Source organism: Oncorhynchus mykiss, chromosome 4 (genome assembly GCF_057628025.1).
Source record: "Oncorhynchus mykiss isolate SJ-2025 chromosome 4, ASM5762802v1, whole genome shotgun sequence".
NCBI lineage: Eukaryota > Metazoa > Chordata > Actinopteri > Salmoniformes > Salmonidae > Oncorhynchus > Oncorhynchus mykiss.
This window is the reverse complement of record NC_143025.1, coordinates 62,047,415-62,060,753: the sequence shown is the minus strand read 5'-3', so window position 1 is coordinate 62,060,753 and position 13,339 is coordinate 62,047,415. Positions and strand designations below refer to the sequence as shown.

The following is a 13,339-nucleotide window of genomic DNA, read 5'->3' as shown; positions in this document are numbered from 1 at the left end:
GCCAAATCGGTGTGTCCAAAAATACAGATTTCTGATTGTTATGAAAACTTGAAATCAGCCCTAATTAACTGGCCATTCCGATTAATCGGTCAACCTCTAGTAGGGATGGTGCCAGGTTTCCTCCAAACGTGATGCTTGGCATTCAGGCCAAAGTTCAATCTTGGTTTCATCAGACCAGAGAATCTTGTTTCTCATGGTCTGAGAGTCCTTTAGGTGCCTTTTGGCAAACTCCAAGCAGGCTGTTCTGTGGCTTTTTTACTGAGTGGTTTCCGTCTGGCCACTCTACCATAAAGGCCTGATTGGTGGAGTGCTGGTTGTCCTTCTGAAAGGTTCTCCCATCTACACAGAGGAAATCTGGAGCTCTGTCAGAGTGACCATCGAGTTCTTGGTCACCTCCCTGACCAAGGCCCTTCTCCACCGAATGCTCAGTTTGGCAGGCGGCCAGCTGTAGGAAGAGTCTTGGTGGTTCCAAACTTCTTCTCTTTAAGAATGATGGAGGCCGCTGTGTTCTTGGCGACCTTCAATGTCGCAGAAAGTTTTACCAAATAGAGCCCTTGCTGTGGTACGTATTCAGACAATAATAAATTCTCATGTCTGGACAAATACACACTGAAGTAACTAGGGATGGATGTGAAGCCAGCCCGCTAGCCAGAGGTACTTTGTGCCTAGAGGTACTTTCGGCCAGTGCCGAAATTCCTGATGTTCCATCACTGAAAGTAACCTTACTGTACCAACTATAGACCACTTATTTTCCCCCTTTTGTTAAGAAATTCATGCTGATGCGACAAAAGGGGGGTACTGTTTACCGATAGATATGATAACTGGAATACTATGAATGGCTCTGTATCTACCTGGAAGATAATCAGCCTCTGGCTCCGCCTCTCCCGAGTCCGTTCGCTAGTTGCAGGGATGAGACAAGACTGTAACTACAACCAATTGAATACCATGAAATTGGTAGAAAGTTGTGATTTGGACTGGTGCCCTTATATCACTGATGCTACATGAGTCCCAGTACTGACTTGCCTTTGTAGGTATTAATTGAGGACCCAATTAATGTGAGACATTTTGTTGGCCGTCAGGTTCTCTGCAGCCAGTTCCTACACCCTCATGGACAGTGTTGTAGCAGAGCTTGAAGAACCTGCCACGGTGTTTGTGGAGAAGCACTGCACCAGTGTCACTGCTCACTGTTGCCTACAGCCTTGCCCATGGCGCGCTGAAGCACTATCCACAAATTCTTGGCCAGATTGTCCGACAGGCCCTGCAACTTGCCAAAGTAGTTTCGCATGAGGTTAATGTTGTGCATGATCTTGCTGCCTAAGCGACACCGACTGTACATGAGGTCATTCCATGAGCACTCCAGGGTCCTCCGCTTGTGATGGCCCCCCAGCACCTCGGCTTGCTCTATCATTAACAGAGTGTCTGCCACCCTCTCAGGCACATCCCAGGAAGGGAGGAGAAATATTCATACATACATATATTAACTGTACATTGTCATATCAAATACAATGCAAGCCATCAATAATAGTTCCCATTCAAGTGGCATTTAATGGTGCAGCGGAACATACCTGAAAATATATATTTATTAATATACAAGTTTTCCACAGCTGAGGCTAGCTGACTGTGTTGCATCCCTGCTTATTTGACATCCTTCAGGGTCCTAATGATGTTGATGCTTTGCCTCCAGGCATTGCTGACTTTTGCCAGGTAGTTCTGGATGTCCATCCCGTCTCCCAGGGCATTGTGGAGCTGACGGAGGCCTGAACGGACCCTGTTTAACTGGGAGTGGATTGCAGAGTGGAGACAGACAAATTTTAAATGGTTTAGATAGGGATTTGCATTAATCAAAGGGCAGTAGCTACAGAATGCAGTCAATGTCTAAAGCTAAACAAATTTGTTTCTACCTTCAGTCGTGCTTCTACTAAAACTTCAGATCTAACTGGGTGATCAAGATTCATGGGATTTATGTCTGTTTTTTGGTCTTCGCAGATTAATGATTACTTTTCTAATGGTTGTGCTAGCTAGCTATGGCTCCATACAAAATCAAGCTAGCTAGTTAGCTTCAAAATTGTTTGCAAAATAACTTTACCTATCGATTTTGGCGAACTCTTAATAACAATGACTTGGACAATAGCTTCCAAAAACAATATTACAGAAGAAAAAAGCTTGCTAACTAGCCATAAATTAATGGCATTTAAACTTACCTGCCATGACAACTAACAGCTGGGCTTCTTTGATGAACAGTCTTTGGTGGATACAAGTGGTAACCTGGTAATGTATGTCTTGATTGACAGGTGTTTGTGCCAGACAACACGGCCCCTTGTGAGCTGTCACCAACCAACCACTGTAGAGTATACTGGTCTGTGTTAACCTCATCTGATTGGTTAGAAGAAAGAGGTCCCACCTCCAAGAGCTCCTGCTCTCACTCACTCTCTCTCCTTGCTTGTAAATCTCTGTTTGCACATTTACAAATATTTTTGTCACATAGGGCGCTAAAGCACTGCCAAAAGTCTAAGGGTGCGAAATTGACATGTACAGATGCAATTATTGCTCGCAAATATTAAGTTACCTGTAGGAGAATGTGTTTACAACTACAGATTATTATTTCATCTTCATAAGTCATCAGTTACACACTAGCAAATTGTGTGTACAACTACAAATATATTCTACACGTTCAAATCGCTATGTCAATGATTTACCCCCATAGACCTGGATCATATTCATTAGGGCTCAAAGAAAAACGATTTGGCAAGTTCGGTAGTGTAGTCCATGCCTGTTTCTGTCCGTGTTCAGGGTCATATTCATTAGGCACCAAACGGATGAGAATGGACTGACCGTTTAGTGCCTAACGGAAGATTTGTGGTCCCTGAGGTTTGGGAGACATACTGCTGTCAGTCTGAAGTGAACCTATCCTTTTCTCAGAAGCTCTGTGTGAAAAACAGGAGTGGAGGACATTAGACGAGACCCGTTGGCATGGCGACCTCACTAAAACGTTGATTGAATACACAGACACTCATTACCTGTGACTTCTGGCTGCCTTAGTGATGCTCTTTATTTGATGGCCATGGCTGTAGCTATCCCAAGAGAACTCAACAATCTCAATCTCTCTCTCGGTCTCTGTCTCATCTTCTCTCTGTCTTTTTGTCTCTCTCTCTTTCTTTCTCTTCAGTTCAGCTCATGATTATTCAGACCTGTACACTGTTGCCATGGCACTGGATTGGCAGCTCGTAACCTTGTCATATCTAGACCAATCTATCGAGAGGAAGATATGAAAGATTGGATTTAGTTTGAAAATATCAACCAAGTAAAAACATCCAAATGCATTTATATTCACTGTACCATTGAGCTGTGGGGGAGATATTAGCAATCAAAATTGCCTTTGTATTAGCAAGTCAGGTTTTGCATTAGTTCCTTCTCAAATGAATTATAGAAATGCAAAGCCTCAAGCTGTGTTCAAAGATGATTCATTTGTTTGTCTGTTTTGTCTTTCAGGGTCAGCCGGTCGGTCAGTGTGATTTCAATATTCGGCTGTTGTGCATAGAGAAAGAGATCATCTCCCCTCGGATGGAGAAGATGAAGACGGGACAGATCGACAAGACAAAGGAGCCCTTCAGTGTCAGGAACAAGCCATTCTTTGACATCCACGCAGCACGAAAGGTAATACACGCATGCATGTGCACAAACTGCCAGGGCCAGATCATCACAAGTCTGTGGTGGTCTGACGTTCTAGCCGTACATGTTACTAATGCATTATTTAACTTTTCTTTCAGTTCAGGGACTCGTCTAAGGCCTAATCAAAACAACAGGATAGATGAACTTTAAATGGCTTCACAGTCACCGATTTTGTTTTCTCACTTTGAAACAAATATGTATTATTAATCTTGAAGTATTAATGTGCTCTCATAAAGGGTACATTGCATTTTCTTCCCACGCTGTGCTTTTACTGTAGATTGACTGCTTTTGACTGCCTTCGTACAAAGGGCATTGTAGATTCCTCTGTCACCATTAAAGGAAAAATAAATGTGATCAAAGCTTTTTTAATCAGTGGGAATATTCATAAAAACTATAAATCAACAGAAAAAATTGTTAGGCCATTTTCAGGGCTATGTGGCTCCACTATTTGCAATCTATAATTGATTATTCACAGATCATGGAGGTATTCTAAGGAGCCTTTTTATATTAGGAATCCCGGCCTACCTCTATACAGAGTTATTTGTGTTTGCAGATCATGTGCTTCTACTAACAAAGACAAGAGTGTTTTTATTCTCCAAAAGCTATTAAAACACACCAGCAAGGCCCTGCACCCTCAGTCTCATAATGGCTCCACCGAAGGACATTGCACAAAAAAACTAGATCTACACTGCGCCAGATCAGTGGGAAACTGTAGCTCTGTACGTTCCATTAAATGCCTGATAACAGAGTAGCGGGAGCAAGGGTTTATGGCAGTCTTCACATTTTTCCCACCACTGTTCATATGGCAGGTCTGGTCATGGCGGAAGCAGGGAACAGCTCCAGTCCCAGCTACTATCACTGATCTCTTTGTGCTGGAGCCTGTTTTGTCCTGCATGAAATGTTAGCCATGAATGACTGGGTTACCCCCCTGGTAAACCCTGTTCCAACTTCCAACCCCTCCTGTCTGAGGCTTTTATGACAGATTGCCCACTGTCTTGTAAGCAGGATGTAGATTAAGATATTCCAGAAATGAAGTCATTGGAATTACGCCTGCCTCATTCGCTATGTCTTTGTTCCGATGCTGAGGCCATCTGCTCTGCGTACAGCCATATCTCTGTTAGAGACATCATGAAATGGGGGAATAGGAATCTGGTTTATTCATTCGCGGTGGCGCAGCTTTCCACTTCATGGCATGTTTGCCGGAAATTCCTTTTATGATATTTCAATGAGGCCGAGGCTGTGTGATGGGTTTTCTTCAAGTTTCCAGCTCCCCTGAATTACCACTAGAACTGCCATAGACCAACGGCCATTGACATTTGATTGTGTAATAAAAGTAATCCGCAATAAACATCTACGTCCTGCTCTTTCCCTGACCTTTCCTAAATGTTTGTATTTTACATTGCTCAATTTGTCTGAATTTAGAAATCACAGAGAAGTATTTGGAGCCCTTTGACCTGTTTTTTTTCTTCTTTACACCTATTCCCAACGTAACCCTCCAAAACAATGCGCTGTAAGACGTTGGTACCCAGCCATGCGCTAATGCGTCTATCTCTCTCCTTACTGAATGAATGAAAGGATGAATAGGTGATAATTGTGCACGTTGGTTAACAATTGAAAATGAAATTGGGACTGTTGATGGGTCATTGGCTTAACTTCTTGACGGTACCCATCCCGTTAGCGGGATCATTTTCATCAGCAACCGCTGAACAGCATAGCGCCACAGTCAAATAACATTACAAAAAAATATTAATATTCATGAAATCACAAGTGCAATATTGCAAAACACAGCTTAGCCTTTTGTTAATCCACCTGCCGTCTCAGATTTTGAAATTATGCTTTACAGCGAAAGCAATCCAAGCGTTTGTGTAAATGTATCGACAGCATAACATTATGTACACTAAGCATTAAGTAGCTAGGTCACGAAAATCAGAAAAGCAATCAAATTAATCGTTTACCTTTGACGATCTTCAGATGTTTTCACTCACGAGACTCCCAGTTACACAACAAATGTTCCTTTTGTTCCATAAAGATAATTTTTATACCCAAAATACCTCCGTTTGTTTGTCGCGTTATGTTCAGAAATCCACAGGAAAGAGTGGTCACGACAACGCAGACGTATATTCCAAATGATTCCATTCCATAATGTCCACAGAAACATGTTAAATGTTTTTTATAATCAATCCCCAGGTTGTTTTTAAAATATATATTCGATAATATATCAGACGAGTGTGTAGGTTTTTCAAAAACACCGGGAGAAACAATGGCCGCTTTACTCTGTAGTGCAAAACTCACTCTGAGAGCCCCCACCGATCCACTTACGCAATGTGATCTTTCACGCTCATTTTTCAAAATAAAAGCCTGAAACAGTCTAAAGACTGTTGACACCTTAGGGAAGCCATAGAAAAAATGAATCTGGTTGATATCCCTTTAAATGGAGGATAGGCATGCATAGGAAGAGAGAGGTTTCAAATTAAGAGGCACTTCCTGATTGGATTTTCCTCAGGTTTTCGCCTGCAATATCAGGTCTGTTATATTCACAGACAATATTTTTTACAGTTTTGGAAACTTTATAGTGTTTTCTATCCTAATATGACAATTATATGCATATTCTAGTTTCTGGGGCTGAGAAATGGGCAGTTTCAAATAGGTACGTTTTTTTTTGTTGCCAAAACCGAAAATACTGCCCCCTACACGCAAAAGGTTAAAGTGTTGAAAATTGACTTTAGGCCTACATTTTTCACTAGGACCTTTGTAGAATAATACAAAACATATCCTTTACTCTATCTAAACAAATAACTATTGTTATATTTTTACATGGATATATTTCACTAATTTCCTTATGCACTATTTATCAATCGTTGGTTCTTATGTTTGCTCACCTCGCGGGTTGATATTAATCTGATGCATATGCTAAATGAGACGCCCGGCAGCGTTCTCTAGCGGTTCTCTTTTCAAATTGGACTATATAGGATTATCTATTTTATTTTGTTTGTGAAATTGTTTTGAATCAGCTGCAAAAGCTGGTCTGCTGTTGGAATACAAAGGACTTATAGTTCCTCTGTTTTATTTTATCGTTTTGCCTTTTATTCAGTAAATTGGACGTTGATGGGACTGGTAAATTGACCTCTTGGAGGCAAAAAGCATGTGCTGAGTGGAAGATGAGGCTTTAGATTAGATTTACCTTAGCTCTGGTCTAAATTAAGGGCCCATTAGCAGACTGGAGTATGGGAGAGGGTTCAGATGGAGAGCCCTCTTGTCATTTGAAATGACTGACAGTAGATGAGGAAAAGGTCTGGGCTTAATGAATTGTGTCACTTAATGCTCTTTCACATCAGCTAAATGTGCTCACTCACTGGGTTTAATTAAGCTTTGTGCAAGAGCCCACAGTCAATTACATTTACATTTGAGTAATTTAGCAAACACTCTTATCCAGCTCAGTAATAGCTTTTATTAATAGCTTTCCTTATATTTCTCATGCAACAAATACTAACTTACAGTGCCTTCAGGAAGTATTCACACCCCAATACTTTATTCACATTTTGTTACAAAGTCGGATTAAAATGGATTTAATTGTCATTTTTTTGTAAACAATATACACACTGTCAAAGTGGAAGAAAAATTCTAACATTTGTAAAACATTTATGAAAAATAAAACACTAATATACAGTATCTTTATTAGATAAGTAGTTAACCCCCTGAGTCAATACATGTTAGAATCACCTTTGGCAGTGATTACAGCTGTGAAGATTTCTGGGTAAGTCTTTAAGAGCGTTCTACATGGGATTGTGCAACATTTGCCCCTTTTTTTTTATTATTTTCAAAATTCTTCAAGCTCAGTCAAATTGATTGTTGATCATTTCCAGGTCTTGCCATAGAATTTCAGGATGTTTTAAGAACATTCACGGTCTTCTTCGTAAGCAACTTCAGTGTTGGCCTTGTGTTTTAGGTTATTGTCTTGCTGAAGTTGAATTGGTGGAAAGCATACTGAACCAGGTTTTCCTCTAGCATTTTGCCTGTGCTTAGCTCTATTCCATTTCTTTTTTTTTTTTATCCTGAAAAATTCCCAGTCCTTAATGATTACAAGCATACCCATAACATGATGCAGCCACCACTATGCTTGAGAATATAAAGTACTCAGTTATGTGTTCAGGACAAAAAGTGAATTGCTTTGACCCCCCCTTCAAGCTAACGAGTCATTCTGACTGCATTCTAACAGTGTAATTAATCCATTCATATATGCTATCACAAAGATAATCATTTGGTTGTGTTTATGAAGGCCTTGGATAGCATTAGAATACCTATTTTATTTCAAATAACACAATCATTTTCATTAATTTATGTTACTGTAGGCTATATATATAAAAAAAAAACGCTAAGTCAAGTGTTCAATCAATTTTATTAGTGGAGTGTCTTTTGTTACAACTATGAAACAGAAAGCATATGTGTTGGAACACGGTAACAGCTTTTTAGAACTACAAAATAAAAATAAATACCCCAACCACCAAGACACACAGTCAGCAAGACGTGCGATCCAATGATGAAACATCAGTAGCCTAAACATCATTATAAATGTCCAGTGGCCTTGATAAATAAAGCAATGATGGCATTATAATATGTGTCGATATGACAGCAGTCAAAAATAGGCAATTATTGTCAGCTCGTGCTTACATTGTGCATCTTCAGGTAATGGCGTCAGTTGAATTTCATTTATCTGCAGTCCATTGTGCTAACAGTTTACACAAATCTTCGTAACTTTCACTTCCTTGACATACTTTGACATACAGTACCTTTTGTTTGGTTGTAGTGCGTAATAGTCTCCAGGCTTTCTCTTTGTGTCCTGTTGTCTTGCCATTCTTCAGCACCGTTGTGGACCACAACGGCTGTGCAGGTGCCTTATTTTGCGCAGAGGGAGGAAGCTCCCATCTCACTTTGTTCATGGTACCAGCCAGGCTTGTTTTCTTTGCAAGCAACTTGTTCGCCAATGACAGTGAAGTGAAGAAATTGTCCATAGTGATATTTGTCCCCTTGTCAATGTAAGATTCCGCAAGCCTCATTACAAGCCTCATCTCCGACACTCGCTAACCTGCTGCCCAATGTGGATCTTTTCCCAGATATTGAAAGCCTTTCAGCATGAACAATTACACGCTCTCACTGTGTAGCCTACTTCAAGTAGGTCAGAGTAGACTGATATGACTGCTTGGATTTGGTGGACTGATATAGGGTACATACCTTTTTGAGATTATAATTCGAATAGATCAAAACAGTACAATAGCCTGCCCTGTTCTTCTTTCACAATGGGTGATTACCAAATGATGCATAATTTGCTTCCTCACTCAACTCACCCCCCCCCCCCCCCCCCCCCAAACTCATACTTTAGTTAATGTATTTGTGTGCTAAATTAGTTTCAAAATTGACTACTTTAGCACTTCTGGTGTTAGTCGTACCATTGGTCTTATGGTGGATATCTGCCGATAGGTGCCCTTCTTTGTGAAGCGTTGGAAAACCTCCCTGGTCTTTCTGGTTTCATCTGTTTGAAATTCACTGCTTGACTGAGGTACCTTTTTTAAATCATCTGTATGTGTGGGGTACAGAGATGAAGAAGTCATTCAAAAATCTGGTTAAACACTATTATTGCACTTAGTTTAAAGTGACTTGTTAAGCACATTTTTACTCCTGAACTTATTTAGGCTTGCCATAACAAAGGTGTTGAATACTTTTTGACTCAAGACATTTAAGCTTTTCATTTTTTATTAATTTGTAAAAATATCTGAAAACATCATTCCACTTTGACATTATGGGGTGTTGTGTTTAGGCCAGTGACTAAAACATCTCCATTCAGGCTGTAACACAGCAAAATGTGGAAAAAGTCAAGGGGTGTGAATACTTTCCGAAGGCACTGCACTGCATGTGTGTTAAGTACGTATTTGTTTCGAGAGTTATCTCTCCCTGCCTTCCCCACCAGTCTAATGTCCACAACTAATTTATAAAACACGGCAAACCGTTAGTTCAATAAACTGTGCTTAATTGGATCATTAAAGCAGTGTGATCAGTATCAGCAAGTCTTCGCCTTGTGGGTCTGAGACCTCTAACCCCTCCAATAACACCAGCGTAAAATTAGTCAGAAACTGCAGTCCTGTGTGTGTTACACCATGAGAGAGCCACTTTGAGACTTCTAATGCAGCGCACTGGAATTATCTACTGTATTCCGGTTTGGGCCTGGCACTTGTTGCTCTTACCTCTGTCTGTATTGCCTGGCTGTATTGGCCCATTGTTGTTTTTGTTGTACCTCAGGACTCATCCAGCCAGTCACAAGTTAATGGATAGTGACGACCGCATGACTGCCTCTCTGTATCCCATCATGGTTGCATCACAAATGGCACCCTATTCCCAGTTGTGTGCACTACTTATGACCAGGTCCCAGCTCTGGTCAAAAGTAGTGCACTATATAGGGAATAGAGTGCTATTTCAGACCAGGGTTTCCATTAGGAAAATGTGGCGTCGTACATTTGACCGGCAGCATTTTAATTTACCTGCATTGGTTGCGTAACCTGATTAAAACCTCTTAACCTCTTAAAATGTTTTTGCTTAAAATGACATATCCAATCCTGTAGCTCAGGATATGCATATTCTTGATACCACTTGAGGAAACACTTTGAAGTTTGTAGAAATGTGAAATGAATGTAGGAGAATATAACACATTAGATCTGGTTAAAGATAATACAAAGAAAAAAACTGTTTTTTTTAGGACGTTTTTGTACTGTCTTTGAAATGCAAGAGAAAAGCCATAATGTGTTAATTCAGCCCAGGCACAATTTAGATTTTGGCCACTAGTCAGCAGTGTATGGGAAAAGTTTTAGACTGATCCAATGAACCATTGTATTTCTGTAAAGAATTTTGAATCAAGACTGCCCAAATGTGCCTAATTGGTTTATTAATAACTTTTCAAGTTCATAACTGTGCATTCTCCTCAGTCAATAGCATGGTATCATTTCACTGTGATAGCTACTGTAAATTGGACAGTGCAGTTAGATTAACAAGAATTTAAGCTTTCTGCTATTATCAGATTTGTTTATGTCCTGGGAAAAGTTATTGTTACTTACAACCTCATGCTAATCGCATTAGCCTACGTTAGCTCAACCGTCCTGCAGGGGGACCCACCTACCCTGTAGAGGTTTTAAGGCGTCAACCCACGGTTCTCAGAATGACAGAAATCACAAAGTTTAGTAATTAATCTTAACAGAACATGCAACTCAAATGCAATGGTGTGCTATTCTTACCAAATTCCAATGTCCATAAGGTTAGGGGAATCTTTCTCCAAAGTAAATTGAATTAAATTGCTAAAATTATATAGCCTAATTCAGTCAGAAGGCCCCGCAATTTGTGCAGAGCGCGCGGCAAATACCAAATAGATGATTGTTAAATTCCGATTGTCAGTGAAAAGCAGAGACCCAGCCAAGCATATCTCAATATTTAAAAATAGAATTGTGGAAAAACAGTTTGTAAAACAAATGGCTATTGCTGTAAAGAGAAGACAATGAAAAAATTCCAGTCTGTCTTTTAGGTTACTTTTCACTGAGAATTTTTATAACTATCTTATTGGCACCAGCGAAGAACATCGTCCATATCCCCGGTGAGTGTGCATATTCACTGTCCTTATTATTGGGTCAGTGCTACTTTTGTTTGTTTTTGGACAATAACTCCCTCCTCCAGGTTAGATTGGGCGTCATGTTGTATTTCTCTCCTCTTTTCGTAAGCCTAATACAGTTGAAGTCAGAAGTTTACATACACTTAGGTTGGAGTCATTAAAACTCTTTTTTTTCAACCACTCCACAAATGTCTTACTAACAAACTATAGTTTTGGCAAGTCGGTTAGGACATCTACTTTGTGCGTGACACAAGTAATCTTTCCAACAATTGTTTACAGACGGATTATTTCACTTATAATTCACTGTATCACAATTCCAGTTGGTCAGAAGATTACATACACTAAGTTGACTGTGCCTTTAAACAGCTTGGACAATTCCAGAAAATGATGTTATGGCTTTAGGAACTTCTGTTAGGCTAATTGACATCATTTGGAGGCCTACCTGTGGATGTGTTTTCAAGGCCTACCTTCAAACAAGCTATCCGATCTCTGCAGCTGTACATAGTCCATCTGTAAATATCCCACCCAGTCTACCTACCTCATCCCCATATTGTTTTTATTTAATTTTCTGCTCTTTTGCACATCATTATTTCTACGTGTACATCACCATCTGCTCATCTATCACTCCAGTGTTAATTTGCTAAATTGTAATTACTTCGCTACTATGGCCTATTTATTGCCTTACCTCCTCACACCATTTGCACACACTGTATATAGACTTTCTTTTTTTCTACTGTGTTATTGACTACGCTTGTTTATTCCATGTGTAACTTTGTGTTGTTTGTGTCGCACTTCTTTGCTTTATCTTGGCCAGGTCGCAGTTGTAAATGAGAACTTGTTCTCAACTAGCCGACCTGGTTAAATAAAGGTGAAATAAAAAAACTCAGTGCCTCTTTGCTTGACATCATGGGAAAATCAAAAGAAATCAGCCAAGACTTCAGAAAAAAAGTAGACTTCCGCAAGTCTGGTTCATCCTTGGAAGTAATTTCCAAATGCCTGAAGGTACCACGTTCATCTGTACAAACAATAGTACGCAAGTATAAACACCATGGGAACACGCAGCCGTCATACCTTTTAGGAAGGAGACGCGTTCTGTCTCCTAGAGATGAATGTACTTGGGTACGAAAAGTGCAAATCAATCCCAGAACAACAGCAAAGGACATTGTGAAGATGCTGGAGGAAACATGTACAAAAGTATCTATATCCACAGTAAAACGAGTCCTATATCGACATAACCTGAAAGGCTGCTCAGCAAGGAAGAAGCCACTGATCCAAAACCATCATAAAAAATCCAAACCAACTACACATGGGGACAAAGATCATACTTTTTGGAGAAATGTCCTCTGGTCTGATGAAGCAAAAAATAGAACTGTTTGGCCATAATGGCCATCGTTATGTTTGGAGGAAAAAGGGGAGGCTTGCAAGCTGAAGAACACCATCCCAACCGTGAGGCACGGGGGTGGCAGCATCATGGTGCTTTGCTGCAGGAGGGACTGGTGCACTTCAAAAAATAGATTGCACCGTGAGGGAGGAAAGTTATGTGGATATATTGAAGCAACATCTCAAGACATCAGTCAGGAAGTTAAAGCTTGATTGCAAATGGGTGTTCCAAATGGACAATGACCCCAAGCATACTTCCAAAGTTGTGGCAAAATGGCTTAAGGACAACAAAGTCAAGGTATTGAAGTGGCCATCACAAAGCCCTGACCTCAAACCTACAGAAAATTTGTGGGCAGAACTGAAAAAGCGTGCGAGCAAGGAGGCCGACAAACCTGGCTCAGTTACACCAGCTCTGTCAGGAGGAATGGGCCACAAATCACCCAACTTATTGTGGGAAGCTTGTGGAAGGCTACCCAAAACATTTGACCCAAATTAAACAATTTAAAGGCAATGCTACCAAATACTAATTAGGTGTATGTAATCTTTTGACCCACTGGGAATGTGATGAAAGAAATAAAAGCTGAAATAAATCATTCTCTATCTACTATTATTCTGATATTTCACATTCTTAAAATAAAGTGGTGA

The 13,339-nt window shown here is 40.2% G+C and overlaps 1 protein-coding gene across 2 annotated transcripts in view; it reads left to right on the top strand.

Moving 5' to 3' along the window:
- rngtt (RNA guanylyltransferase and 5'-phosphatase) overlaps nucleotides 1–13,339 on the top strand; it is a 146,838-nt gene that overhangs the window by 61,962 nt on the left and 71,537 nt on the right. Inside the window, exons 12-13 of one of the 2 annotated variants that reach the window (XM_090232495.1) lie at nucleotides 3,490–3,654; nucleotides 3,768–4,023. In XM_090232495.1, coding sequence (XP_090088621.1) covers nucleotides 3,490–3,654; nucleotides 3,768–3,791 — 189 coding nt within the window. In that variant the 3' untranslated portion in view covers nucleotides 3,792–4,023. Of the gene's footprint in view, nucleotides 1–3,489; nucleotides 3,655–3,767; nucleotides 4,024–13,339 lie in introns of those variants that run through there. The other variant, XM_021600224.3, reaches the window with a different exon arrangement.